General features: G+C 43.8%; 1 protein-coding gene across 1 annotated transcript in view; it reads right to left on the bottom strand.

Moving 5' to 3' along the window:
- The window catches only part of tmem260 (transmembrane protein 260), a 36192-nt gene extending 19234 nt beyond the window's left edge, over positions 1–16958 (bottom strand). The window contains 5 exon segments of the mRNA XM_065025005.1: positions 7077–7101; positions 7104–7200; positions 7203–7235; positions 8989–9020; positions 16868–16958. Of these exon segments, the coding sequence (XP_064881077.1) occupies positions 7077–7101; positions 7104–7200; positions 7203–7235; positions 8989–9020; positions 16868–16958 (278 nt within the window).
- Positions 16959–19178: the final 2220 nt, after the last annotated feature.

The following is a 19178-nucleotide window of genomic DNA, read 5'->3' on the forward strand; positions in this document are numbered from 1 at the left end:
TCCTGGCGGATCCTGGCTGACTGGCGGATCCTGGCTGACTGGCGGATCCTTCACCACAAGAGAACCGTTACACATGCGAAGATCATCCGTTCACCTACTCTGCGTCTCACAAAGACACAATGGTTGGAAGCAAAAATCTCACATTTGGACTCATCAGACCAAAGGACGGATTTCCACGAATCAAATTTTCTTGTCCCAAGCAAGTCTCTTCTTCTTATTGGTGTCCTTTAGTGGTGGTTTCTTGGCAGAAATTTGACTGTGAAGGCCTGATTCACACAGTCTCATCTAAACAGTTGCTGTTGAGATGTGTGTTCCTTGAACTCTGTAGTATTTATTTGGGCTGCAATCTAAGGCTGGTAACTCTAATGAACTTATCCTCTGCAGCAGAGGTAACTCTGGATCTTCCTTTCCTGTTGCAGTCCTCATGAGAGTCAGTTTGGTTGAAGACACGGATGTCGATTAAGGCAGCCCCCCACACCTTTCTGATTCAGAGGGTTGCGTTGGGTTAAATGCGGAAGACACATTTCAGTTGAAGGCCTTCAGTTGTACAACTGACGAGGTCTCAACCCCTTTCATCAAAGTATTTGATGGTTTTTGCGACTGCACTTGAAGAAACGTTCAAAGTTCTTGACAATATCCGGATTGACCGGATTTAAAGTAATGACGGACTGTCGTTTCTCTTTGTTTATTTGAGTTGTTATTGCCATAATAGGGCTGTCTTCTATATACCACCACTACTTTGTCACAACACAACTGATTGGATCAAACGCATTGAGGAAAGAAATTCCACAAATTAACTTTTAACAAAGCACACCTGTTAATTGAAAACCATTCCAGGTGACTACCTCATGAAGCTGGTTGAGAGAATGCCAAGAGTGTGCAAAGCTGTTATCAAAGCAAAGGGTGGCTACTTTGACGAATCTGAAATATAAAATATATTTTGATTTGTTTAACATTTGTTTGGTTACTACATGATTACATTGGTGTAATTTCATAGTGTTGATGTCTTCACTGCTTTTCTACAATGTAGAAAAAAGTAAAAATAAAGAAATACCCTAGAATGAGTAGGTGTCCAAACTTTTGACTGGTACTGTATAGAATTATTAAAATATAATAAATGTATTCATAATGCCTAGTATGTGCCTTCCAACAGCTAGTAAACTAACCTTCCTCAATGTGCACCCATTTCTGTTTAAACTCTCCAATCAGGCAGAGGCAGCAACAGCAGCAAAGAGAGGAGAAGAGGAGAGAGGTAAAAAAGGACCTGAGAGCGGAATGAGGCTCAGACACCCCTCCTCCAGGAGAGTGCCCGCCCGAACGCGCGTGCAAAATTAATCACCACAATCCTGTTCAAACAATGCAGCCTATGATATGACAATTTGTCCCAGAATGCCATCTTAATCTCCAGACCAACACACAAAAATTACATAAAACAGAAAAAAACAAATTACAGAAATCCTATATTTATGCAATTCATAGAAAGCCATTTTTATACAGCTGCTGCTGCTATTTTAACAAAGTCATTAGGCAGCCACCACTGATATATAAATGTTGCTCTACAGATTCCATTAACTAATTCTGGAAGAATTGTAATTGCCGAGTCTGATCCATCTCCTAGCCTGGTGCCTTATTAAGACTGCCTGTGGTGGGTGAGGGATGTAATATTGACGTCCGAGGCAGACACAATCTCAGGCCCACGGGCGAGAGGAATAGTAAAACTGGTACTTTGTTATGCTGTCTATCTACCCCACTCTACCCCCCCCTACCCCATCCCACTGCCAGTAATGAGGAAATAACATATTCATTAAACATCTGTTTAACTGCATTACAGAATGAGTCCTGGGGGGAACCATTGGTCATGCTGAGGATGGGGGTGAGAGGAGCATGAGGCCTCATGTTTTAGGAGACAGTAGGATATCATACAGACAGGGCAAAGGTCCAAACATAGCTTTTAAATAGGTTATCAAACAATACAACTACCCTCTTCAATTATGGTTGAGAGAAGCTATGGCTCTGAACACTGAGCGCCTTGAACACTGAGCGCCACTGAGCGCCTGACCACAACAGATGTGAAAGGGAGGGTCTGATGTGAAAGGGGGGCTAGCGGATGGGGATAGAGGGGGATGTTCAGCTGTTAACCCCTATAAAACTCCGGACAAAAACACACATAAGCACCCAAAAAGACACATACACAGACTGATTCAGTGATGACCCCGCCACACACGTCCCTCCAGCAGCCCCAGCCCTGTGGAAAAACAACCCATCTGAGAGAGCAGCAACGAGGAAGGGGGTGCACCATCAGGACCATGTGGTGGAGGCCCGTTTAAGGGGTCTGGCACACCGCCCGCCCCTGCCAGTCCACTGAGATATCAGCTGGTCCACAGAGGCCTGCTCTTGGCAGTTGAGTGTCTCGCAGGTGTACCTTTGGGACAAGGGAGGGGTATGGGGACCATTTGGTGAGCCTCACGAATCCTGTTGTTTTGTAATCTTACTATTACACAACGTGTCAAAAAGTGCTGATTGTTGGATGTTAGTGGTTGTAACAGACAATGTTGTTGTTGTTTTAGCGCTCCTCTGGTTGTGTCTGTGTGCTCTGTCTCTCTCTGAAGTGAGAGAGATTCTTCTCAGGTAGCACAGTTTCAGAGGAGCTTTAGCAGATAAACTGTGAAATGAGGGAGCACCAAATACTGAGCTCTCTGGATTGTCATCTAAGACTGACAGGGCCGCATATTATTCCTGTGAAGTTTCAAGTGCAATCGATACTAATTATTATCATTATGGCCACCATCTTCAAAGGCCTACCAAGTCCTGGTGTGAAAACCTAACGAGATGTGCAATTTGGCCATCAAACCATGTGATCAAGCCAAGTGTGCTGTAATTGACAAATCAAAGGGAAGCTAAGTGCTACATTTTAAACTTACGCAACTGGCAGTTTAGGAAGAAATGGCTTCCAAGACTATCAACTTACATTCCACCACATTAAACACGGCAATCTGTCCAACTAATTTAAATTGATACATCAAAGGCTTGCTATGTTGGCAATATTCCAGACAAATTTCAAGGTCTTGCAATTTACTGTTCGTGAGAAACTAAAATTTCAAGTCTAAAAAAATTAAAGTGCATAACATGTAATAACTTCAATAGGTCTGCAGATAGGCTATGCATTTAAAACTGGGACTATTCCTCTGGTGCACCCACTTCCATAACCCACTCTGCTGGGGTACAAACAAAACTTACGCAAATTGGATACAAACCAGGGGAAATGCCAATCACAGCCATATTATAGGTATTACTAGAATTCCACTTATAGAGCTTAACCTAAATGTCCCTGAGAGGGCTAGGCAGGTAGGAAGTGCAGACTGGTCAGGTTTGGCATATAGTCTGAAGGACCGGTCTGGCCGGAGGGACCCCCACAGGGGCGTAGCATGCCCTCTCTGCCACCCTACCGGGCACGGGCAAAGCACCCAAGGCCCCCAGACAACCATTCCGGAAACCATCTACCCCCTTGCCCCCTCAAACCCTACCAGTACCACACCAAGTCTGCCAGCTGAACTCCAGCCACGGGCTAAACCCAAACCAAGCCCCAAACAGATAATGACTAAAACCTTTTATTCCTATTTTTCAAATTGAAAAGCTAGATTATACATACTTAAGAGCTTACAGAGTGTGGGTTGGTGCTCTGGCTGAAGTCCTCAGTGCCCATCAGCCCAGTGGGGGGGGGGGGGTCTACATAATGACTTTTCACTTAGTCTAACTATAATCCAAAATTGGATCTAAATCCTTAGAGATTACAAACAGGGCTACACTTTGCATGTGCTGTGGTCCAAATATCTTCAGACAGCATGCATAGCTGCTGGCTCCAGAAATCACAGTATGGAAGTGGCTAGCCAGAGCTTAGTGAAATGGTGCTATTGATCGTTTATGAAACAAATTCCAAAATGGAGTTGAGTCCATATCAGAGAGACAGAGACTCAGAGATCCACAGAGCCCAAACCACAATAGAACAGCTCCAGAGCAGTGAGTAAGAGTGGAAAGGAAAGCGAGAGGCAGGGCAGGGGCTAAGGCTAAGGCTGCAGTCAGTCCGGGCTGAGGGAGAGTCCACATGGGGAGAGCACTTCCTCCTCAGCCCCTGTCCTGCTCCAGCCTCCAGCAGGGCTAACCCTATACCCTGACCCCTCCAGCAAACCTGCCACCTAGCCCACCACTGGCCAAGCACACAGGAAATGGACCCAGCCCACTGCAGCGCACATGGGAGCAGTGACACTCACAGCCCTGTATCACCTGCTTTCTCTGGCCCAAAACAGCTTGCTGATAGGTAGTGTATCTGTGCTAAAACAGTTTTTAACATATGCCACAACTAATTTGTGGGAACGGTAAATCAAACACAGCATATGATATATATTTAATATAGCACTGAATACATAAATGGGCCTTGTAAAATGTCAAACTATGTCAAAGGGAAAACATTCTAACAGTAAACTGCCACCAATGGTGCACAGCGCACACAAGTAGGAAACTACCTCAATCAGAAAACGGTTATGCAAGGTATGCCAGCCGACAGTGTGAGATAAACGCACACAAAGAGTGAGAGTGGAAAAGATTCCTTTCATGATGGGGTCAGCAGGCAGGCTGAGCTGTAGGAGGACCACCACAGGCGGGTTGGCATGGGAATGTGCAGAGACACAGTAACATAACACATTCTGAGCTCATGATTGAGGGAGGGAGGGACAGCGAGGGAGGAGTGGTGATCCTGTCCGTCTTAGACCCAGGAGGGCAGAAGGGGAGAGATTAGAAATCATGCCATGTCAGGATTGGGAGCATGCTGGGCGATGAGAGGGGGGGGGGTCAGGCACTTGGAGGGGGCGTGACTGTGTCACACACAAACACACACACACAGTGACAATGGGAGGGCAATGGGTAAACAGGCTGGGTGTGTTTGTGGGTGAGGAGTGTGGTGGGACTCTGTTCTGAATACAGAACAGGGGATCAGAAACACTACTAGCTGAAAGAGACAACCCACAAATATCACCAACCCCTTCTCTAAGCAGCAAGATGCAAACGTCAGTTGGAAAATGTTCAGGGATTACAGAATTATGCTATGAAGAACTGCTCTTTGGGAGTTGAAATGTTGTGATAAAATCCCATTTGTTGGCTCATTTAGTAATTGTCCAGGTTAGTTATTAGGCCAACCTAAACGTACAGTATCTATTAAAAACAAGGTTTGTTTTTTATTTCCATGTTTTTTACACCAGAGGGTGATTTTCTTTAAAAGGAGCATTATAAAACATTTCCAAATGCAAAGTCTGATGTTTTTAAGCAACCAAAAGGCTGTCATTGGCAGTGCTATTGTAACCTGTAATGTGGCATCGGACAAAAGGTCTGGACCTTAATGACACACACAGGTGGTGTACTTGCATTACTGCAAGGGTTGCTGGTTTAAACCCTGGTCTGCTGGCTGTAGCCCTCTAATATCTAAAATAAAAGTTGAACCAACTATTAGTTAGTATGTGTAGAATTGACCATTGATAGTCAAAAGTAATTGTCTGCAGTTTTCAGAAGGTGATCGCTCAAGTAAAAAGAAAGAAAACTGTTTTAAGTAATTTACTTTTCAAAGTCATATAAGTCAGCCATAGAGACTAAACAAAAATACCTCCATTTACACTAGAGGTGTGTCTTTCTTGTGCCTTTTACAGCTTGTTTCTAGCCTACAGCATTGCAGTTATGCATCCTATACATTCATATAATCAAAGCCCCCTCCCCTAGAGCTGTGCACGGCAGAGTTGTTCACAAAGATCCAACACATGGCAGAGTTGCTAGTTTGGCACACATTTGAATAAAAATTTCAAGAAGACAAGTGAAGGAGAGTACTGGAATTTATTATGGATGCTAGAAACTGGTGAGTTTTTCTGATGCTAAAAAGCATGCATTTGCACACTGCAATGGTGTACAGCTAAGGCACTGTTTACATGTGGAGTTAGCTAGCAATTCTCAGTTTGAGTTGTGTCCTTTCTGACAATGAAATGTGTCAGGCAGACTAGCTAGCTATGTTTTGTGGAAAAATGTAGCACTGGAATTTGGACGTGAGCTAACCTCTGTGTTGAGGTCAGCTGTTGTTGTCTGGCTCTAGCTAGCTAGCTAATGGCTGAAGGAATTTGTGTAAAAACCTTAAATAACCAAATATAGCTAGCTACCTTTCTTTGCCTTTCTAGCTAATTAGCTTTCAGCTGACTGGTGTTAGCTAGCTACAGAGCCTAGCTGCTGCACTCACTAACATTAGCTAGATAGCTACCTAGCTAATCAAATGATCTGTTTGCATTTATTGATAAACCTCAGCTTAAAAACCACCATATAGCTAGCTATCTACAGTAGCCCAGGTTTGTTATCATACACTTCTTATGATTGGCAGCCTGGTGAAGCAGCACCTGTGAGTTTCCGAGCAACCGAGTTGCTTGACCTGGTGTTAGAACTCTTGAGCTTTGGCTGAAAAAGATATGAGCTTTGTCAGAAATGCTACAAAAAAGGTAGCACATAGCTGGTTTTCTATTGTCAGGTGAGAGCGATAAATGATCAATTTAAATCAAAACTGTTGCCCCTACAAACATATTCAGTCTGAAAGGTGGTATGTCTAATGGTCACTTTGTGGATGCTGTAGTCTCCTTCTTACCCGACGCCTAGATATTGCGCTAAGATGGGGAAAATAATTGCCTTACTCCTAATGCTAACGACCCTGTTAAAAATCCGGTATGTGGTTCTCGGTAACGGCCTGACAACTCATGAGGAGAGGAGGGAGTTTATTGTGTACCTCTAAACAAGGTGATTTGCGGATGTTCATAAACATTGGCATCATAATGGCTGAGATATGATGATAGGAGATTTGAATGTAACATTGACCTTCAAGCCTACTGTTGTTGCGGCGGTCCATTAACAGACGTGTAACTGCAGAGTTACAGCACTATTGGATGCAGCAGACTAATCATGTTGACTATAATGAGTAGATGAGAAGGACCAGGAGTTTTCACTGACTAGGTGGCCTGATCAGGAGAACTCCTGACCTTGGCGTTAAGTTGTAGTCCTACCTGCAGACAGTGAAGCAGAGGGCCCTGATGTCCCCGGCAGGCTGCTCAGTAGGTTGACACTGTGGGCCGGAGACATGGAGAGGCAGGGCAGCAGGGACAGAGCAAGGCGGGCCAGCAGGCTGAAGACTTGGGTAGTGGGTAGCCCGGGGGGTGAGCCACCTGCCCCGACCAACACAGAGAGAGGACACGTCAGTAACCAGGGGAGGGATTATGAAGAGAGAGACCGGAGAAAGCCAGCTATCCGTCCCAGACTGAGAACATCGGGGTATAGGTAGATGTTTTTCCTGGTCAATGGAGGAAATACTCTTGGCCCTGGATATCAGGCTGAAGAGTTTGAGGAGTGCAAAATGAAGTGTGGTGGAAGAATACAGTGAGGGAAGGAGAGGGGGCATGGGGCTGAGGCAGGATGAAAGGGAGAGAGGGTAGAAGGGTAATGAAAGCCTGTCATTTTAATGAGCCCCACTGCCACCAGCGCTGTACGTGAGCTGCATCTTTGTCTGCAGTGAGTGTGTGACCCTGGGGGAGCGGTGGTAGAGGTGAAGGGATGGATGTAGTGGCAGGCCTGGCCTAGAGAGCCATATTGTTACTGTGTGACCTGACCGCTGACTGACTCCGCAATGAGAGGGCCTCCCAAACCTCTTTCTTCTTTCTCTCTACAAAACCCATTCCTCCTCCTCTTCCTCCCCTCATCACTTCCCAAGGACAAGGCACCTCTCTAGAGTCCGTGCTGCAGCACGTAGTGCTCGCCAGCCCTGGACCCAAACTACCTCGGTGCCGCAGCCACTCCCGCCCTGGGGATCCCAGAAATCACTGCAATTAGCCGCTAAGTCTCCTCCAGGCCGATAAGGGCTCAGTCATTAAACACAGACTCATTCCCTGGCACTGATAAGGCTGGGCCAGCCGGAGAGCAGGGGCAGCCCTTCAAATGGAGCCGCCACTGAGAGGTGAGAGTGTGATTACCCCACCAATCATCACAGACACTGCCGAGGCTCAATGACCCCTGGCCAGGCCCACAACAACCAGGCAGGTCTGAGGAGAGACTGGAGGAGCTTTTAAAGCTAGGGAGGTAAATGAATGGTCAAAGGGAAAGAGACAAGGAGAGGATGAGTGGGTGGTAAAAAGGAAGAGTGAAAGGGGAGGAGCCCGAGAGCGAGCAACGAGAGAGAGAGAGGAAAGTGGACAGACAGCAAAGAAAGAAAGAAAATAAGGGAAGACATTCAAAAATCCCAGTTTGGTAAACAGATGGTTGTATCAGACAGGCAGGCAGGTGAACATGAGGTGGAGGTAGGAAAGAGGGGATGTTGGAGCAGATTTAGACGGACAGGCTCATAGTTAAAGAATGAAAGGACAACGGAGGGGCACCAAGGCCACGGGAAGCTGTGGGCAGAGAGAGCTCCAGAGCTCTGGGGATTGGAGGGAAGGGCCGGCGGCCCTCCGAACCCTGGGGAGACCTGAGACAGACGGGAAGGCCACACGGACTGCGGCACTAACGACAGGATTACTGGCATAGTGACACTGACACAGCCTCCCTAAAAGGATCACAGCGGCGTAATAAACTTTATTAAATAATACAACTTATTATAACTGTTAACCCGATTTAGTTCATTCTTCGCGGCTTACACACACATACACACACAAAAAGAGGGGTGGATATAATAAGCCTTATACCCTACATAAGGCAAAGCCTACAAAAGCCATCGCCTTACCATTGACTTTAATTGGATTTAAAAAACGTGATGCAAATTATAGCATTCTCCACTTCTAACTTGGTAAAATAAGTGTATTGAAAAGAATGGGAAAAAATGTGGACTTAAAGTAAATTAATCTGCTTTCTGCCCATGCTTAATTAAACTCCCTTAATGCTTATAAGAGTTAATGAGTGAATTGATTAAACAATAAGGCTAATTCTTACCCCCAGCTCACAAGCAGCGGTGATCAGCTCTCCTGTGGAAGTGAATAGGGGAGGAAATGAATGTAAACCCAATCATTATTATTAAGAGACGAGTCTGCTCCAAAGTTTTCCCAAATCAAATACTTGCACTGGGGTTTTGCATTAATTTTCCTGGATCAAAACCTGCAAATCTTCCCAGTGTGACATTTCCTAAGCGGCATGCTCATTCTCTTCATCTCTTGCTTCTCCCCTGACTCCCCCCTCACTCACTCACACACACCACTACTCCCTTCTCCGCCACACACACTTACACGCACCATAACACTCCCTCCCCAATGCTCCGCCACACAGGCATACAAGTAGGCTGATCTGAGAGTATTGCTCCCAGTCCTCCCCATGCACCAGGTCCCTTCTCTTCCTCTTTTTCTATTCCTTTCTCTTTCTCTCTGTTCCCACACTCCCAGCCTCTCCTTTGATCCAGAGAGGACACAGAAACAGAGACAGTATTGGTGACAATGAAAGCATGATGAGGTAAGCTTAAGGACACGAGCTGGTTGCAAAGTTTCTAACTGTCTCTACCTCTGTGTGGGGTGCAGTGGAAACTGCATACAACACAATGCTATTTAAGGATGCCTCAGATCATTTGGGGCACAAACCCACGTGCCAGAATACACCCAAAGCGCGTTCAATTAAACAGATATTTCACCCAATAATTGCATCTCCCACTCATGAAAATTGAAATTCTAATCAGATTAAATTGATAAATGTGTGAGTCTTACATAGCACCCTCTGCTGGTGCAATATATATATATATATATATATATATACATACATACATACATACATACATACATACATACACACACAGAGTGCATTCAGGAAAGCATTCAGACCTCTTGAAAAAAAAAATAGAATATCATCAATCTACACACAATATCCCATAATGAATAATGACAATGCAAAAACAGGTTTTTACATAAAAATAAAAAAACTTTATCGCAAATAAAAAACAGATACTTTATTTACGTAAGTATTCAGACCCTTTGCTTATGACACTCGAAACTGAACCCAGGTGCATCCTGTTTCCATTGATCATATTTGAGATGTTTCTATAACTTGATTGAGTCGATCTGTGGTAAATGCAATTGATTGGACATGATTTAGAAAGGCACACACCTGTCTATATAAGGTCCCACAGCTGACAGTGCATGTCAGAGAAAAACCAAGCCATGAGATCAAAGGAATTGTCCGTAGAGCTCTGAGACAGGATTATGTCGAAGGCACAGATCTGGGGAAGGGTACAAAAACATTTCTGCAGCATTGAAGGTCCCCAAGAACACAGTGGCCTCGATCATTCTTAAATGGAAGAAGTTTGGAACTACCAAGACTCTTCCTAGAGCTGGCCGCCCGGCCAAACTGAGAAATTGAGGGAGAAAGGCCTTGGTCAGGGAGGTGACCAACCCGATGATCATTCGGGCGGAGCTCCAGAGTTCCTCTGTGGAGCTGGGAAAACCTTCCAGAAGGACAACCATCTCTGCAGCACTCCACCGATCAGGCCTTTATGATAGAGTGACCAGACAGAAGCCACTCATTGGTAAAAGGCACGACAGCCCACTTGGAGTTCGCCATAAGGCACCTAAAGGACTCTCAGATCATGAGAAACAAGACTCTCTGACGAAACCAAGATTGAACTCTTTGGCCTGAATGCCAAGCGCCACGTCTGGAGGAAACCTGGCACCATCCCAACGGTGAAGCATGGTGGTGGCAGCATCATGCTGTGGAAATGTTTTTCGGCGGTAATGACTGGGAGACTAGTCAGGATCGAGGGAAAGATGAAAGGAGCAAAGTACAGAGAGATCCTTGATGAAAACCTGCTCCAGAGAACTCAGGACCTCAGACTGGGGTGAAGGTTCACCTTCCAACAGGACAATGACCCTAAGCACACAGCCAATACTTGAACCCGATCAAGCATCTCTGGAGAGACCTGAAAATAGCTGTGCAGCGATGCTCCCCATCCAACCTGACAGAGCTTGAAAGGATCTGCAGAGAAGAATGGGAGAAATAGCACAAAAACAGGTGTGCCACGCTTGTAGTGTCATACCCAAGAAGACTCTAGGCTGCAATCACTGCTAAAGTACTGAGTAAAGGGTCTGAATACTTATGTAAATGTGATATGTCCAGGTTTAATTTTTTTATACATTTAAACTCGTTTTTGCCTTGTCATTATGGGGTATTGTGCTTAGATTGATTTTATTTTTATTTTTTAAATTTTACCTTTATTTAACCAGGTAGGCAAGTTGAGAACAAGTTCTCATTTACAATTGCGACCTGGCCAAGATAAAGCAAAGCAGTTCGACAGATACAACGACATAGAGTTACACATGGAGTAAAACAAACATACAGTCAATAATACAGTATAAACAAGTCTATATACAATGTGAGCAAATGAGGTGAGAAGGGAGGTAAAGGCAAAAAAGGCCATGGTGGAAAAGTAAATACAAGTAAAACACTGGAATGGTAGTTTTGCAATGGAAGAATGTGCAAAGTAGAAATAAAAATAATGGGGTGCAAAGGAGCAAAATTAATTAATTAATTAAATACAGTTGGGAAAGAGGTAGTTGTTTGGGCTAAATTATAGGTGGGCTATGTACAGGTGCAGTAATCTGTGAGCTGCTCTGACAGTTGGTGCTTAAAGCTAGTGAGGGAGATAAGTGTTTCCAGTTTCAGAGATTTTTGTAGTTCGTTTTAGTCATTGGCAGCAGAGAACTGGAAGGAGAGGCGGCCAAAGAAAGAATTGGTTTTGGGGGTAACGAGAGATATACCTGCTGGAACGTGTGCTACAGGTGGGAGATGCTATGGTGACCAGCGAGCTGAGATAAGGGGGGACTTTACCTAGCAGGGTCTTGTAGATGACATGGAGCCAGTGGGTTTGGCGACGAGTATGAAGCGAGGGCCAGCCAACGAGAGCATACAGGTCGCAATGGTGGGTAGTATATGGGGCTTTGGTGACAAAACGGATTGCACTGTGATAGACTGCATCCAATTTGTTGAGTAGGGTATTGGAGGCTATTTTGTAAATGACATCGCCAAAGTCGAGGATTGGTAGGATGGTCAGTTTTACAAGGGTATGTTTGGCAGCATTGAGTGAAGGATGCTTTGTTGCGAAATAGGAAGCCAATTCTAGGAAGCCAATTGATGAGGGGGCAATAACTATTTAATCCATTTTAGAATAAGACTGTAACGCAACAAAATGTAGAAAAAGTCAAGGGGTCTGAATACTTTCCGAATGCACTGTATCTATTCATATTATGTTTTCTTTTGGGGGGCTGGGCTAAAGTCAAATGTTCCTATATTTAAAAATGAGAATTGTCATTTTTGCATTACGGTTTTGCATGAAATATAACTTGACCAATGCATTACTGTTGATAAGATTCTTTCCAAATATTGTTGAAAGTGTCTATATGTAATTGTATTGATGGTATTGAATGTGGTCAATTTGCAATAAAAACCGGTAGGCTATATAGTTGTAAATAGTCAGTTATTCCAGTTCTATGCTATATTTACCAGAAATGATTGAATTGCAAGAACTGGGGTTTTGATGCAATACCAAAATTACAGAACATTGCAGTATAATTTCATTTGCTTTTAACCTCCGTGATACACTGCATCATCACATTTGAGTTTCTGGAGCATGAAGTCTTATCAGTTTAATAGGCCATGAAACCACAACCCTATTCAACTGCACAGCTCAAATATTTCCATTGGTCCATTTCACCTGGCATGAGAACTTCCTGCCCACATTTTTCATCACTCTCTCATCCTCCATCAATTTCACACAAAACGACATATTCCATATTATACACTTTTACACACCAACATCAAATTCTAACAAATATAAGGGCAGAACATCAGAGTGGCAGATGCACAGAGAGTCACTGCTACGGCCCCATTACTAAAATGGGAAAATATATCAGTCGACAGGGTAGCAGCATGGACGCCAAGAGTCTTTGTGATAGCAGAGCATGGGCACCCACACCAGTCTTCCCATAATCCCGGTCATTTCCACACTCCACATTCCTAGACAACAGCATTCCTGCGGGGCTGCGCTCAAGCCTCTCTGGGGCACATCACACCTAAAGAGATTAGGACACGGAGACCTGGAGAATTGGGAAGGGTGTCCAGCTGGCACTATCAGAGCGGGCATCCTGCACCATCCCTAAATGCTGTGGAGAAGGGGCTGGACATTTTTTCTAAGGCCCGGGCCGCTCGGCAGCAGCACGACCAGCAGGACTAATCAGGGTTTTTCTCATGCACTCACCCCTGCCCACCATATCTGGTCCAGGCTTTTCAAAATGGTTCCATCTTGCAAAATGCAGTTTCAATGTACTTCCCCTTTGCAAAATGTATTCCAGGACTACACAAACCTACTGAGCAAAGCATTCATGTCCCCAAGTCCACTTTCACTGTCTCTGAACCTACAGGTATGTTCTTTCTGAGCACAGTCTGTAGCCTACTTGTACAGTCTGGAGCCTACTTACACTGGGCATGAAATCATAATCAAAAGAGGATTTAGTATTGACATTTGTTACCATGCATCAAGAGTACCTGCAATTATCCCTGCAACAACATATAAATATACATATATATACAGTCTACCTACACTAAATAACCATTGATTTCTCTCTGTAACAGTGCTTATAATTAGGCCTTTTAGTAGCTACTGTACATATAGTTTAAATGTTAAACTTCTGAACGTAAGACAACACAAAACCATTTTTCTTACAGAGAGAAATGTTTGGATCTTGCAGTTTCTCTAAGGAAATAGACCCTCACTATGTTATTAACAATGCAAATGGTGGAAGAGAGGAGGCTTTTGACACTAAAGCCTGACAAAAATACTGTGGTAGAATAATAGATGTCACAGTCCCCCATCCATGATCATCTATGCGTCAGTAATCCTGACACTGAAGTAATTCCCTGTCTCAGCCAGCAGGCAAGCAGAGAGACACCTCTGCTTGCGGAATACATTACTGAACCACTTTAGACACAGCTCCTTGTCGCTTCATTGTCATAATTAGAATGAAAAATATACTTTATCACCAAATTAATATGCACTGCCAACCTTCACTTTATGCTAAAATAATCCCCTCTGATAGGAACGTTTTTAAAGTAAGCACCTAAAGAGACAGGGAGCCCAAGAGACCATAAATAGCAGATTTGGTAAAAGTAGTAAATTGCATTGAATTTCACTTGCACATTTGATCAAGTAGGCCTATAAAACGGCATAGATGTTTACAGTATGTTTGCATGGACGCATGAAAAACATTCAGCACCATGGACAGTATAGCACCAAAGGACTTGATCGCCAATTCAGCACCACGACCACTGAACAGCGCTGCACGCAGGCAGCTCATATCAAGAGAAGATTCAACGCACTGGGATGTCACCACCAAAAAGGTGTACACTTAATATAATATAAAACTTTCTGGATGTATCAGAGTAGCCTATATTGACACGTGGAGAACATTTGAATGCAAAGAGTAGGGAACTCAACTCACATTAGCTACTGTACAACACTGTACACACACACTGAAAACGTTGATGCAAAAGTTATTCGCTCACACACCATGAATACCTATTATCCCTTTGATGTCCATGGCGTTATCCTTAACCATGGCAGTACTAATGTACCTGTAGAATTTGTCAGATCACGAGTAGATGATAGGTCATCACCAGTCACTGATAAGGAAGGCAAAACGGATCATCAAGAAGGACAATAACCACCCGAGCCACTACCGGTTCACCCCACTTCCATCCAGAGGGCGAGGTCAGTGCATGTGCATCGGCGCTGGGACAGAGAGATTTAAAAAGCAGCTTCTAGGCCATCAGATTGTTAAACAGCCACCACTAGCACAGAGAGGCAGCTGCCTACCTACAGACTTGATAACTTTAACTAACGTTAGCTCACGAGCTAGCCAACGTTACTAGACAACCAATGCACATTAATAACCTATTAGCTCATCTGAATGCGTATCAATTAAACTAGGATGTGTTGTTATAGCAGCCTAACTTGGTTAACGATATGGTTGCTATAGTTAGTTATGTCTAAATTACCACATTAGTTAAAGTTAGCAGCTTGTTGCTAGCTAAAGGCCCTGCCGCGGATGTAACTAAATGTTACGGTAGCTAGGTATTTTAACGCCAGTCTGGTGAACTTTACTAGTTAACGTAGCTAACGTTAGTTAAGATAACTACTTGGCGTGTACGTACATGACTGGCTAGTTATTGTATATATACTAATATTCGCTATCCGTGTGTCATAGTTAGCATAACTAGCTAAGTTACATATAGGTCTATTGGTGGGTATAACGGTAATCAACTGGGGTTTTGTCTAGGTAGCAGATTCTAAGGCTCCACATGTAGCTGTTACAGGTTAGGTACTGTTTGGTGTACTGTTAGCTATCACATATCATTTTCGACCAAACCTTAACTTGGCAATACTAACGTTAACCCGACTTGGAAGACAACCAATGTCTTCTAAACGTCCATGTCTAGTTGCAGGGTGTTCGTTTGAATTAAAAAAAAGGTTACATTTATTAAATTAAATCAATGTTTTGATCCATGAAGGAATCCAACAATGTGTACGTAAGGTTGGTCGAAAATTCTTTGCTATGCCAAGCAATATTGTTAGCTTTCTATCTACAGTAATAACACCGTTCAGCCACCTGGAAAATAGTCAGTTAATGGTCTGATAAGGCGATAATTTTAATTAATTGTTGGGCAAGTACTATTGATTGTCTAGCCATGTCATGTATATAGATGTTAGCTAGTAGGCAAGCAATGGTCGTAAAAAGATCATATTGACAACCAGCCAGGTGGAATCATTATTTTTCTGTGAAATCCAGAGGACAAGGAGACTTGCTGTTTTATATAAACAGCAAGTTTGGGAACGGGCTGCGGCGTTCCTGTAGGTTCATGCTCTACAACATCCGCAGAGTACGACCCTGCCTCACACAGGAAGCGGCACAGGTCCTAATCCAGGCACTTGTCATCTCCCGTCTGGATTACTGCAACTCGCTGTTGGCTGGGCTCCCTGCCTGTGCCATTAAACCCCTACAACTCATCCAGAACGCCGCAGCCCGTCTGGTGTTCAACCTTCCCAAGTTCTCTCACGTCACCCCGCTCCTCCGCTCTCTCCACTGGCTTCCAGTTGAAGCTCGCATCCGCTACAAGACCATGGTGCTTGCCTACGGAGCTGTGAGGGGAACGGCACCTCAGTACCTCCAGGCTCTGATCAGGCCCTACACCCAAACAAGGGCACTGCGTTCATCTACCTCTGGCCTGCTCGCCTCCCTACCACTGAGGAAGTCCAGTTCCCGCTCAGCCCAGTCAAAACTGTTCGCTGCTCTGGCCCCCCAATGGTGGAACAAACTCCCTCACGACGCCAGGACAGCGGAGTCAATCACCACCTTCCGGAGACACCTGAAACCCCACCTCTTTAAGGAATACCTAGGATAGGATAAAGTAATCCTTCTCCCCCCTTAAAAGACTTAGATGCACTATTGTAAAGTGGCTGTTCCACTGGATGTCATAAGGTGAAAGCACCAATTTGTAAGTCGCTCTGGATAAGAGCGTCTGCTAAATGACGTAAATGTAAATATATCATTGGCCATAAATGGAACACTAGTCACTTTAATAATGCCACTTTAAGAACGTTTACATATCTCGAATTACTCATCTCATATGTTAGATATTAGGTTTGTTGTGGAATTGTTAGATACTGCTGCACTGTCAGATATAGAAGCATAAGCATTTCGCTACACTCGTAATAACATCTGCCAACCATGTATATGTGACCAATAAAATTTGATTTGATAAACCATGGCTGCATAAGCTTAACCTGAGTCTCCTCAGGGGACAGCCTTTTGCGTGCAGGGCAGGTAAAGTAAAGAGCCGCGACACAGGCGCCAGGTTCTCCGCTCCACCAACATGGCTAGTCAGATAGCGAAAACAAACACGAATTGTTAACTAGCTTGCACAATTAACCGGAGCTAAGCTAGCTGGCTATCACTGAAACAATTAGTAGATCGCTAGCTAGCTTTAGGTGTCAATGCTAACACCCAGAACTCTATTTACAAATATATATGTCTTGTTGCCAAAGTAGATATTTAATCTTTATAACACAGCCTAGCTAACGTTGCCCAGCCAACTATGTGAGCTAGCTAGCCTATTCATTAACATATCTGTACCCCAGACCTACGCGTGCTTATTAAGTATTTTTGATCAAATGTCTTACTGTAAGAAAAACATAAACAGCTAGCTTCCAAAAAGTACTTGCATGGTCCACAACAGGTTATTCCTCCGAATAGTCACACTGCTGATTTCCCTTCCTGGTCTGCCCTATCAGCAGCATTCTCCAATGGACATTGGGACAACCAGAGGAAATTGGAGTAGCACTGCAGTTCGACGGATAGAGATTTTGGGAGAAAAAGTGGGTCAGGGTTAGCCTATGTCACATCCAAGAGGAGATAAGAGTGCTTGCGTGATCACTAACGTGTTTCCAGAGACTGCTGCAACTCGGCAATCCGGCCAAAATGTAAACATTTGGCGAGCACACACAAACATTGCTGAGTTGTAGCAGTCTCTGCTAACACAAGCACTCTATTTCCTCTTGGATGTGACATAGAGGCCCAGGGATGTTCTCTTGATAAGTGCGTACGTGAATTGGACCATTTTCTTTCCTGTTTAGCACTCAAAATGTAATGAGTACTTTTGGGTGTCAGGGAAAATGGATGGAGTAAAAACTATATTATTTTCTTAAGTTATATAGTTAAGTAAAAGTTGTCAAAAATAATAAATAATACAGTAACGTACAGATAACTCCAAAACATTATTTACAGTGCATTCGGAAAGAATTCAGAGCCCTTGACTTTTTCCAAATGTTGTTACGTTACAGCCTTATTCTAAAATGCATTTAAAAAAATGAACTACTACCCCATAATGACAAAGCAAAACCAGGATTTTAGAAATGTTTTGCAAATGTATATATAAAAAAAAAATGAAATACCTGATACATTTTTAATACATTTGCAAAAATGTCTAAAAACCTGTTTTTGCTTTGTCATTCAAATCAAATCAAATCAAATCAAATTTTATTTGTCACATACACATGGTTAGCAGATGTTAATGCGAGTGTAGCGAAATGCTTGTGCTTCTAGTTCCGACAATGCAGTGATAACCAACAAGTAATCTAACTAACAATTCCAAAACTACTGTCTTATACACAGTGTAAGGGGATAAGGAATATGTACATAAGGATATATGAATGAGTGATGGTACAGAGCAGCATACAGTAGATGGTATCGAGTACAGTATATACATATGAGATGACAAAGTAAACAAAGTGGCACAGTTAAAGTGGCTAGTGATACATGTATTACATAAGGATGCAGTCGATGATGTAGAGTACAGTATATACGTATGCATATGAGATGAATAATGTAGGGTAAGTAACATTATATAAGGTAGCATTGTTTAAAGTGGCTAGTGATATATTTACATCATTTCCCATCAATTCCCATTATTAAAGTGGCTGGAGTTGGGTCAGTGTCAATGACAGTGTGTTGGCAGCAGCCACTCAATGTTAGTGATTGCTGTTTAACAGTCTGATGGCCTTGAGATAGAAGCTGTTTTTCAGTCTCTCGGTCCCAGCTTTGATGCACCTGTACTGACCTCGCCTTCTGGATGATAGCGGGGTGAACAGGCAGTGGTTTGGGTGGTTGATGTCCTTGATGATCTTTATGGCCTTCCTGTAACATCGGGTGGTGTAGGTGTCCTGGAGGGCAGGTAGTTTGCCCCCGGTGATGCGTTGTGCAGACCTCACTACCCTCTGGAGAGCCTTACGGTTGAGGGCGGAGCAGTTGCCGTACCAGGCGGTGATACAGCCCGCCAGGATGCTCTCGATTGTGCATCTGTAGAAGTTTGTGAGTGCTTTTGGTGACAAGCCGAATTTCTTCAGCCTCCTGAGGTTGAAGAGGCGCTGCTGCGCCTTCTTCACGACGCTGTCAGTGTGAGTGGACCAATTCAGTTTGTCTGTGATGTGTATGCCGAGGAACTTAAAACTTGCTACCCTCTCCACTACTGATCCATCGATGTGGATAGGGGGTGTTCCCTCTGCTGTTTCCTGAAGTCCACAATCATCTCCTTAGTTT

Source organism: Oncorhynchus nerka, linkage group LG12 (assembly GCF_034236695.1).
Source record: "Oncorhynchus nerka isolate Pitt River linkage group LG12, Oner_Uvic_2.0, whole genome shotgun sequence".
NCBI lineage: Eukaryota > Metazoa > Chordata > Actinopteri > Salmoniformes > Salmonidae > Oncorhynchus > Oncorhynchus nerka.